The 11779-nt window shown below is 39.9% G+C and overlaps 1 protein-coding gene across 1 annotated transcript; it reads right to left on the bottom strand.

The window, feature by feature from the left end:
- Nucleotides 1-374: 374 nt before the first annotated feature.
- FAM9B (family with sequence similarity 9 member B) lies at nt 375-10274 on the bottom strand. Its single transcript, XM_037986320.2, has 9 exons — nt 10015-10274; nt 9150-9266; nt 8542-8662; nt 8331-8362; nt 6452-6551; nt 5494-5605; nt 4009-4107; nt 1629-1729; nt 375-1521 (listed from the first exon to the last, which is right to left on the bottom strand). The coding sequence occupies exons 2-8, from the start codon at nt 9175-9177 to the stop codon at nt 1661-1663; spliced, it is 561 nt and encodes a 186-aa protein (XP_037842248.1). The 5' UTR covers nt 9178-9266; nt 10015-10274; the 3' UTR covers nt 375-1521; nt 1629-1660.
- Nucleotides 10275-11779: the final 1505 nt, after the last annotated feature.

The following is an 11779-nucleotide window of genomic DNA, read 5'->3' as shown; positions in this document are numbered from 1 at the left end:
CATAAAAAGCACAAGGAAAAATGAGAGGAAGTCGCTCCTCTCCTCCCAGTGGAGTGTTGTGTTTTGAAGGATTCATGAATGGAATTTCAGAAACCTGGCAAAAGAATACATTTACTTCGCTTACTCCATATATATTCTGAATTTCATATTTACTAAATAAAGTGTTTCCAAATGAACATTTCTTTTCTTACATGTTGTTACATGTAAAATTTTTACATGTAAAAAGGAATCTTACATGTAAAAACATGTACATCTTTTTAACATGTTGTTACATGCAAAACGTTTTTACATGCATGTAAAAATCTTTTTTACATGTTGTTATATGTTGTTGCATGTGAAAACTGCACATTAAAAAAAGGAAAGGTAGGCGAATTCATCATTCAAGTTTTTAGATGCACATATACTTAAACTTCCACATAATCCATGAATATTAAACTGAATAAACAAAGCACTCTACATAATTCACCTTGCCACAGATGTGAAATAATTGTAAGCATACATAAATGTTAATAAAATACTTTCATTCAGTGCTGAGGGGAGGTATCATTGAATGGTGGACCAAAACAAACTAAATGGCATTTTGATATCTGTGGAAATGACAAACCCACAAACCAGTGGCTCAGCACTGACATTAATATATCTTGCTCAGTTGCCTTAATCATTTACAGTAGTATAATTTTTTTTCAAGAACACAGACAGTAAGGTGCTCTTAATAATTTTAATATGGCCATAGAGTATATCTACTTTTTGAAGTCCTGCTTTCATTGGAATTGCCTCTTTATCCTAATGAGTAAATACAAAAGAATGCACAGTTAAGACAGCTTTTGTCTTCTTCTTGGTTTCTGAGACAGAGTCTTGCTCTGTCGCCCAGGTTGAAGTACAGTGGCACAATCTTGGCTCACTGCAACCTCTGACTCCCGGGTTCAAGCGATCCTCCTCCCTCAGCCTCCTGAGTAGCTGGAACTACAAGTGTGTGCCACCACGCCCAGGTAATTTTTGTATTTTTAGTAGAGATGGGGCTTCACCATGTTGTTCAAGTTGGTCTCAAATTCCTGACCTCAAGTGATTCACCTGCCTCAGCCTCCCAAAGTGCTGGGATTACAGGCATGAGCCACTGCACTTGGCAGGCTTTGTCTTCTTTTATTAGAGAAAAATGTACTTTTCTATGCCCGTGCTTTCTACACTTTTGGAACTGATACAGATCCACAGAGGTGAAGTGAAATCTAAATTATCTTTAATGTTAAAATTTAATTGACCGTGTACATAACTGTGCAATTGCTGCTTTCTCACAGAAGTGTCTAGGGTTCATTCAACAGATCATAGAAACGAGGTCTGGCATGTAACAGACAAATGACAGAGGAGCTATACTGATTTATATGACAATTATCAAAACACTGTCATGTAGTTTACTGTAGCTCAAGTTGTGCTTGTATCATATAACATAGGTTCAAGTTCTTTCTTCAGTCATCAGAATAACAGAGGTTGAAGAGACAACTGAGTAAGTGCCAACTCTTCCAAAAGCTGTTTCAAAAAAAAATTTAAGTAACTGTGATACACATTTCTGCAAATAAAATATTCCAGTGCTTACATCAATCCTGAGTTTTTAATATTAAATATGCACTACTTACAGTCTCCGACACAATTTTATTTAAAAACATGTCTAGTTGTCAAGTTCACTGTCTTCATCAGAAAAAACTCTGTCACAAAGGTCTTCAAAGTCCTCAAGAGTCTAAAAGAAAAAGTCTAGTTCACTGACAAACCACCACTTTACATCTCACATTTTAAACAGAGTTAATTAAATGTCAAAAGGAAACAGCTTTTAATATTCAAAGGATGCTGGCTATTCATTTCAAATAGAACAAACTATAATCAATACATGGAGCTCCAAATACCCACTTAAATTTTTTAATGCCAGATTTCAGTGACATATTTTTTTAGCAGGTTCAACAGTCATGTACTTTGCTTAAATACAATGGGTTGAAGAACATCTTAAGGTCAAGATGGAGCAAAGACAGAAAAAGACGGGCAGACTTATATCATGAAATATTATATTTTTTCAGCAGGTAGTGACCCATATATTATCAGCAAGAGTCTACGTAACATGGTTTCCATTGAAGGGATAAAATGGTCGGTGATATGACCTCATCAAGTTAGAGAAAATGTAACTATGTTTGAAATATATACTCTTTACTCAACAAATAGTTCAACAGTTCCTACTCCCTAAAATGTTGTATGTTAATGTTGAGGAAGACATAAAAAATGAATACATAATCTTCCATATTCCTGTGACATGAGCAAATGCACAAATTTAAAAAAAAGGAATACAAAACTCGTGTAACTGCTATGGAAGGGCAACTCACTCAGACATGTAGCCAAAAATGGAGACTGATGTTGATTTAGTTGGCAAAAGGTTTCAATCAGTCAAAAAAAAAGATTTTAAAAGCATTGTGAGGGAAGAGCATGAGCAAAGCATGGGAGTAACAGTGAGTTCCTTCAGGGAAGGCGGTCAGCCTGGGGAAGTGGGAGGAAAGACAGACAACTGCAAAACAAGCCTAAGAGAGGGTCATGTAAAGGGGAGTCTCTGAACATCTAAGAACTGAGACGGGGCACCACTGACAGGCTGGGAAGAGCGAAGGGTTAGGAAGCATTTTAGGAAGGGGAGGGTTGTAGGAAGGTAATATTGCCGATCAGTGAAGGATGGCTCAGAAGAGAAGAGAGAACTCAGAAAAGAGTTATAGTACAAGCAAGGAAGAATGAGGTCTTGAACTAGGGCAGCCGCAGTGGGAATTTAAAGAAAGAAATTAAAGGACCATTGCAGAGGTAAAACTTGTCTCATGATAACTGCATGGGAAGGATAATGGACTCAAAAGAGTCCAAGATGATAGCAAAGTTCCTACCGTAAGTGGTAACATGGAACATTAATACTGACAGGAAAACTTCTAGTTTCATGTTCCTACCAATTAATAAATGGTATCTGGGGAGCATTATAGCAACATGTTCTCTACTTGTAACTTCTATTTAAATAACTGTGTATAGATCATCCTCAAGTTGCTTGAAAATTTTATTTTCAAACTCTTTTCTCAGTTTATTTAACACATCTCAGTTAGTGTAGAGGAGTGACATATGAACATGTCTTTTCACAAGGTTATTAAAAAGAATACCTGGCCTCCCAAAAAAGAATTCCATTGCTTCCTAAATTATCTACATCTACATGAAGAAGAGGTTATTGTCTGACGATAATTTGCTAACATGCTATACGACAGCAGATAATTCACAATTCACAACGTGTTAATAATCTGCTGGCTTTCCCATTCTGTTATACATCTGAACCATCTCTTATGATTATAAATTGTCATGTAAAACAATTACTAATAATTTTGTGAGTGAATATGCCATTAAAACGCTCCTGTATTACAGCAGGAAATAAAAGAGACACTCAGTAGTTACACTTGCCTACTTCCTATTTAACTAAAACTCTTGAAACAACACAAGTAAAAAAGATATCCGGAAAGGATTTATGGACTTCCTGCCTTCCACCATAGATCTGTCATTGATGTTCTGAAAACTGAAAATAGTATCTTCATTAAAACCCATTTATGCCTAGTGTTCCATATAGGAACGCTAACCTTGTGGGAATCATGTATATCCTACTGCTCAAGGTCATTGCCAAGGTCTGATTTTTCATACACAAAAACAATTTGCAACCTCTGGCATAAATAAGTTAATGTGTTAATAAAGTGTCAATTTTATACATAAGATGTATATTTCTAGGTAAAATTTCCACTTTACCTTTTCCTGTTCTAAATAACTCCTACAAACTATTCATGAATCCTAAAAATACATTTACCAATACTATTAGATCTGGAACAATACATTAGAAGTGAAAATGGTAAGTAATTTAAAATGTATAACCAAAATGTCTTTCCATACATTCAGAAACAAACAGATTTTCTACTATTATGCACGTGGTGTATTTTATAATGTATTATATTACCAAATAGAACAGACCTTTAAGAATTGGTCACGTAGCAGCTTCATCTCTTTCAGCCTCTCTCTCCTAACACTTCTATATTGCTGCCACCTCTTCTGTTGTTCTTGAAATATTTTCTAGAATCCCACAACAAAATAGTGATAAAAATTGGGTAAATTTTAATACTTACAAAACACAGTTCTCCATTAGCTTTAAAGGAATACTCTTTAAATCAATACTTCTGAACACTTTCTTTTAGACAACATTTAGGACCAATTTTAAACAATTGTGTTCGCCAATCACATGCTAAAAATGATGTATTAACCTTTTTCATCAGTCATTAAGTAAATAATTTTCTTACTTTTACATATTCAACACGTATGTCCTAATTTCTTGATTTCCAATGAAGAGTATTTGATGAACCTTCCTACAATTTGTTGACCACAGATAGGTAAGATCTATACAGAAATTAACTAAGAAACATTCTTTCTAGGATTTTAAGCATGTATTAAATCTTGGTCATTTCAACAGGCACATAGATGAACCACCCAATAATGATGGCCTTTCTGCACCTTGACTTAATCTCCAACAACAGTGTTCTCCTCTCCTCTATGTGGCACTCACTCGCACAGTCATCCCCTAGATTTTGTCATTCCCAATGACTGCAACACCTACGTAATATTAATAATAGCAATGATAAGGAGCAACCGTAGGTCAGATCACATCCCGAAAAACTTAAATAAACCCGTTACATAGAAACCTTTTGATCCTCCAACAACTCTGACGTAGGTACTCTTGCCATGTCTCCTTTCGTAGATAAGATACATAATTTGCCCGTGGTTTCTGAGCTAGCAATGGTCAAGCTGAGATAAATAATTTTTCCACGGTTTCCGAGCTAGCACAGAGATAAATAATTTTTCCATGGTTTCCGAGCTAGCAACGGTCAAGCTGGAGTTGGATCCCAAGCAGTGTGGCTGCATAGTCCCAGCCCTTGAACCACTGTAGTCAGCTGTTTCTCCATCTTCCCACCATACAGCCACTACCTCCCTGCCATTGTAGGTCACTCACTTCAGTACTATAGCTCAGGAGTCTGTCGGGACCTGACACCCACTGAATGGAGCACTGCTTACTGCCCATTGCCCACCCATGTGCTCAGGTAACTCAGTCCCAGCTGAAATTCCACAGCCAGTCATCATATCCTCATCCCTGCATCTACTCCCTGCCCAACTCTCCCTCTGTCAATCTGCTCGGCTAGACCCCAACCCAGGAAATTCCAACCCTACAGCTGCTCTTACACAAATACTCCAACTGGGCTCACTTCAATTTCTTCATTGTTATGATGCTGACTTCAGTTGGACCCCTAATGCTGCATGGCAATTATATTCCCCTGATACATGAGTCCACTAACGGGCCCCCTCTCTGGGCTCATGCACTCTTCCTTCTTTGCTGAATTTCTGCATGAACAATTACTCCCTGAGACATTGATACAACAGGTTAAACATAAAGCTAAGCCTGATACCAACAATTAGTTCTTCTTCTTCTCCCTCTTCTTCTTCTTCCTCTTTCTGCTCATCTGTGATGTATTCTTCAAGGACATTCAGCAACTTCAGAGAATGTCTATAATCACGTTTCTGCCTGTAACACATAATAAGTAACACGGTCAAACTTCATAGAGAGATGAAAAATTAATCCTATTCAAACCAAAACTGACTTGACACAATTTATCCTATAAAGTAGCAAGGGAGTAATAGCAGCTGAAATCTTCTTTTTGGAAAAAGGTGAAATGAGTTGCTCTCATTCTGAAAGGATTCCTTCCTTCCTGACTACTAGAGCAGCTATCTTATATTCTTTACCTGCTGAAGACAAAGGAGGGTTTACTGCACTATAAGTTTCCCAGAAACATTCATTTTCTCTAAGAGCAGTTTACTTTTCATTTCCTTTTACTGAATAACATATGGGTTCTCATAAGTAGGTTCAAGAATATCATAGCCATTCATCCCGTAAGATTTCCCAGAAGAAATGCTTCACTTAACTATTTCTCCACTTTGGCACACCAATGATTTTGTAAAAGAAATAGTGAAAACAATTTAACTAAAATAGATAACTTATTTACAACATAAGGTTATCCCTTTCTACATAATTGAGTATCGTTAAGGATCTACAGACTAAACATTGAGAACATTTATCTTATATGCAGCTACCATATTTCTAGAAATGGATAAACATTAATTTTACAGGAAGACTATTTTTATCTGGAAGGCAAAAAGAGGTCATCTTCATTGACTTCTAGGTAATATCTCTTGATTCTGTTAAACTGAGATTATAAAACTAAAGAAACTTACCTGCTTAGAGAACAATCAAGTAAAATATATTGTTCACTAGAGACACCAATATGTACAGGGTAGTTTTTGAAATTATTTGCACCAACGAATACAAAGAAATGATATAAATATCATTACACAAGAAAGCCAACAGTCATACCTTTTAAGTTGTTTTTTTCTCAAAGCACTTTTACTTTTGTTCTTTGTTTTGCTGCAAGCTTTATCCATTTTCATCCTTTTTCTTTTTGCAGTAAGATCCTCTTTAATGTCAGTTAGATAGTAAATGAAAATGGATTAAAAGTTAATGTTGAAAAGCAGTTTATTTGCATATACTGACATCAATATGGGACATTATGGTTCAGCAATACAAGAAGGATATTTAAAATATAAAATTCAAAAATCATTTCAAAAAGCAAGATTTACTCACTTATTTTCTGTAAAACATTTCAGGTATTAATATTCGTATTTCAATTCCAATTCGTATAACTGTAAATCACTTAATTGACGGATGATGAAAAAAAGCAAATAATTGAAAGTTTCTATTTTTTAAATGTGCAGAAAGGGTTATAAGCACAGACTTTAATTTCTACATTTACAAAATGTCCTACAATTCAAAGGAGATGTTTCCATGAAATACTGCACAACTCATTATGTAAAGCACACAAAAAAGTATCATATAATAAAACCATCCAAAGGGTAGAAATAAGTTAATACACAGTAAGAAAAGCATTTTTAAGCAATCTAGTGATTGATGCTATTAACTGTATTTTAATAAAAGAAGCCATGGCCATGAGTATGAAAATTTAGGTTTAGGTAAAGAAATACACTCAAAAACACTTTTAAAATATTTTCTTGCAGCTTTTTATATGACATTTGTACCCATAGTGCTATGTTTCAGAAAACTGTAATACTGCAAGGAATGCTTTCCTAAACATGATTTCACATCAGAGATCTACCATCAATTGCTAGAAACAGTTTTCAGCAATCATAAAAGATTTGTACCATAATGCAAATATTTTTTACATACAGTCTCCATCTATAACGCCCAATGTATTAGGCAGCTCACAAAACTGGCACTTTGTCACCAAGCAGAGCAAAGCTTTCCAAATACACTGCTTGTATGAATCATCGCTATCGAAGAGCTGAAAACTGAATTGAGCTTTTCAAAAATAAGAGTATTGTCTCCATCATCTTTACAGAAATTTTCTCAAACTTTTTTGAAAATATGGTCCCTATAACAGTGCAACTAATATTTCACACAGCAATATAAAGTTTATGAGTTTTTGGATCCAATTACATGTTTCTCACTAGATAGAAAAGTTGTCCTTACTTTTGTACTACACAGTTTATTACTGGAATAATAATAGAAAATGATTTTAGAGAATTCAATTTTCTCTTGTACTTCAAAGAAAACAAAATCAGAAAGCTGTGACAATAGAATAGCTAAATTAAGAACATGAAAAACTCATATTAAAAACTCTGAGTACATACGGACAGGAAGAAGGGACCAACAGACAACTGGGCCTACTTGAGAGTGGAGGGTAGGAGGAGGGTGAGGATCAAAAACCACCCATCAGGTACTATGCTTATAACCTGGGTGACAAAATAATCTGTATACCAAAACCCTGTGACATGCAATTTATCTATATAACACACCTGCACATGTACCCCCAAACTTAAAGTGAAAGCTTAAAAAAAACCTGATATATGACTTAATCTGCGTACACTAAAAGGAACAAATAGAGCTGTTTCTCCTCCAATGTCCTCTAATATTCTCCAAACAATTAAATTTCCACGTGTATGAAAGAAAAGCCATCCATCTCACTTCACCATTATTAGAAGCATTCTCACATTCCACATCAACACTCAAAGAGGTAAGAAAAATTTATCAAACAGATTACATTAAATACGTATGTTAAATGCTACATATGATAAGCCATTTAAGACAGTCTTGTCGTCCACTAATTCATATAACTTACTGCAACAGTTGCATGATTGAAAACAATGTTCATAAACGACAGATAACTCCTAAGACATACCTGCAGTATCTTCTGGCTTCTTGGTATTAGCCCTGTAAAAAAAGTTACATCAAAATTTTAGCATAATACTACACAAAATGCCATGTTTGTTGGGAAAAGAAATGTCTTATGTGAAATGTTCTGCACAGAATAGAACAGTGATGACATGGTCCAAAGGTGACTTTTCCTAAAAGACCCTATCCGACAGGCAAAAGTGACTTAAACACTTTACCCTGTGTGCTCATCTTTTTCAGCAAAAGGTTCTCTTTCCCCATGCTCATCAGTTACATCTTCCTCCCTTGTTTCTGTAAAAGGGTTTCTTTCCTCACATTCATCACTGACTGGATCCTTTCCTGCATTAAAATTTAAAAGACAAACCTTTTTTAGAGGAAGACACTGTTGTGGACTTTTTGTGGAGAAATGTACTAGTTGTAGACTTTTTTTTTTGGCTATCTGCCAATTAAGGCTTTAAAGCAGAGCTGTACATGGAATCACCGGCTTCTGACCATTTTATCAAGGCACTTTTGGAAGCCCTTCGGGTTCAAGTCCCAGTAAACAACGTACTACACGTCAGACCCCTTGGATGTCATGACTGCACTCATGGAGAAGAGCTGCTCTGGGAGCATCTGTAACCCCGCTATGAGGGGAGCCTTTCACGGGAAGCCTAAGGCCCTTGAGCCTGCTTTGAAAACCTGGGGCATCTTAGCACGTGCACGATGGACTCCAAAGCCACGAAGGGGCCCGGGTCCTTGGGCTACCCCTGTGCCCCCAGCACAGAAAGCAGACAGACCGTCCTCTTGGGCGTGCACCTTCTTCCGGGTCACCTTGGGCTGTATTTACCTGCATGCTTCTTCCCCTGGGCCGCCATAAATTGAGCCTCCAACTGGGCCTTGGCAGCCCTCCTGCCCACAGGATCCGTGGCTGGCTGTCCTGGGAAGCTACAGGTGATCCCTGAACCTGATGAGGGCAAAGGCACATTAAGGAAGCAAAGGAAACCTGGCATCGGAAAGGAAAGCCATTGGGATCACAGGTTCAAGAAGGGTGGGGCTGGCACGCCCTGGGTCTCCTGTGGGAGCAGGAGGGGACCGAAAAGATGCCAGTGTCCCCTCCTGTCCTGGCCCGTCCAGCCCGTCCCCGGGACTGGCTGCAGAGCTCACAGCTGCCCCTCACACCTGAACTCCACGGCGTCTGCGGGATCCTCGCCGCACCTTTGGGACAGAACTCAGCCCTACCTCTGGGTCCCCCAGCGACCCCGTGTGGCTGGGAGGGCCGCCGGGTGACACAGGATCTCCCCAGCCACCTCCAGAGGAATGTCAGGGGCTGCACTGTCACTCACCCGCCTGAATGCACAGGGGACCCCTGATGACCCCAAGTGTCCTGTCCTGACGGGAGGCCAGGCAGGAGGGCCCCACTCAGACTGTCCCCAACAACACCCCCGCCCCACCCCCACTTCCCCCCACCTTCCGCACCTCCCCGCAACACGTGCACAAGCCCTCCTGGGCCCTAGGGATCACCCAGGCGGCTCCAGCTCCCTCCCTGCCCTGGCCCACCCCAGCCTACCCTCAGGGCCTCGCCCTGACCCAGGCCCCAGGCGACCACGCCAGGGGCATTTCCTCACAGGTCAGCGGGCGGCCCAGCGCTTCACACCCTGGTTCCCAGAGGGCCTCGTGCCTGCGTTTCCTCCTCCCCACCGCGAGTGCTTCACCTGAGGGACCCCTGATGTGGCGCCCTCAAATAACCTGCAGACAACAGCACCACTAGGATCTCTTAGAAAACGGGTCCTCTCAGGAGGCTGAGGCAGGATGATTGCTTGACCCCGGGAGGCGGAAGTTGCAGTGAGTCCAGATCGCACCACCGCACTGCAGCCTGGGCGGCAAGAGCCAGACTCCGTCTCAAAAAACAAAAAACAAAAAAGAAAAGAAAACAGGTACTCAGTTCTCGTGAGAGCTGCCGACAGGACTTCCTACGCTCCTCGCAGATTGGTCGACTCAGTGCACATGCGTGTGACAGGCCGTGTGGGGCCACGCCCCCTGCTGGCACGCCCTCCCCCTTCCCCTAAGTGACAGCAAGTGGTTGCTGTGGACTGAGGTGGGGTTGGCCCTTTGGGGCCTCTGTTCCCACATTCTTTCAGCTTCTGCTCCTGGGGAGGGACACAGGACTTGGTATGGAGGCCAAGTGGACAGGGCCTAGAACCTCGCCCTAGGGCTCTTTCCAGCCACCCCTGCCCCTTTGGCTAGAATGGCCATCATCCTATGGGTTGGGCCCAGGCTTCCTCCCATGCCCTGTGTGCTTCCAACATGCCCAGCTGCATCCTTTTCAATCAATGGATTGTGCTTTTATCGTTTTTGTTTGTTTTTGAGACTGTGTCTCACTCTATCGCCTAGGCTGGAGTGCAGCAGGGTGATCTCAGCTCACTGCAACCTCCGCTTCCCGGGTTCAAATGATTCTCCTGCCTCAGCCTCCCGAGGAGCTGGAATTACAGGAGCCCAACACCAAGCCCTGCTAATTTTTTTTTTTTTTTTTTTTTAGTAGAGACGGGGTTTCACCATGTTGTCCAGGCTGGTGTCGAACTCCTGACCTCAGTTGATCTGCACGCCTTGGCCTCCCAAAGTGCTAGGATTACAGGCATGAGCCACCGTGCCCTGCCCATAACCATTTTTGTTTCCTCACTACTTTTCTTTCTCATCCTCATGCCCCAGACTTGCCCACAAACCCTCATGCTCCAGACTTATCCAGACATATGCCACAACCTTCACCCACAAATTAATGCCTTAATACTTATCGTTAACTCAGCTTTTTCCCACCTCCAGTCCCCTATAATAGGGGGAGAGTTGTTTTGGAGTTAGGAGTAAATAAATATTGCCTAAAGTTTGTAAATCAAGATACGGAGTTTCATTATATTATTGAAATTATATCCCAGCACTTTGGGAGGCCGAGACGGGCAGATCACAAGGTCAGGAGATCGAGACCATCCTGACTAACACGGTGAAACCCTGGCGACAGAGCGAGACTCCACCTCAAAAAAAAAGAAAAGAAAAGAAATTATAAAGGCAGTCATCAGGAAAACTAATCCACAGCCTTAAATGTCTATATAACCAAAAAGAGCACACACAAAGAACACAAATCCTGTAGTAAAAGTTGGAAAATAAAGAAAATACTCCAGAGACCATAACATAACATAAAGGAACAAAATTAAGGCCAAGTGAATCTGTTGAGCAAGAAATATGAATGAGATAAACTCAGAATCTAAAGGAAATGACTTCCAACTTGGATCAAAATAAAAATCTAAGTATATGCTGTATGTAAGAATGGAGCTAAAACAAAATGATACAAAAAATACATGTCAGACAAATATGAAGAAAAGGAAAATATGGATCTGGGAATTGATAGCTCGCAAATGTAAAATAATGCAAAAAATAAATGAATAAACTAAAGGCAGAGTATACAGAACAAGAGAAGGGCATGATCTA

The sequence above is a fragment of the Chlorocebus sabaeus genome, chromosome X (genome assembly GCF_047675955.1).
Source record: "Chlorocebus sabaeus isolate Y175 chromosome X, mChlSab1.0.hap1, whole genome shotgun sequence".
Lineage (NCBI taxonomy): Eukaryota > Metazoa > Chordata > Mammalia > Primates > Cercopithecidae > Chlorocebus > Chlorocebus sabaeus.
The sequence above is the reverse complement of the archived record's forward strand: the minus strand, read 5'-3'. Positions and strand labels throughout refer to the sequence as shown.

Coding starts and splice junctions, on each gene's coding strand:
- FAM9B (XM_037986320.2), bottom strand. CDS start 9,177: ATGGCGGCCCAGGGGAAGAAGCATGCAG. Junction 5,606..6,451: donor AGAAAAAAACAACTTAAAAG/GTATGACTGTTG, acceptor TATGTGTTACAG/GCAGAAACGTGATTATAGAC. Junction 1,730..4,008: donor TACGTGACCAATTCTTAAAG/GTCTGTTCTATT, acceptor TTTTTCTTTTAG/ACTCTTGAGGACTTTGAAGA.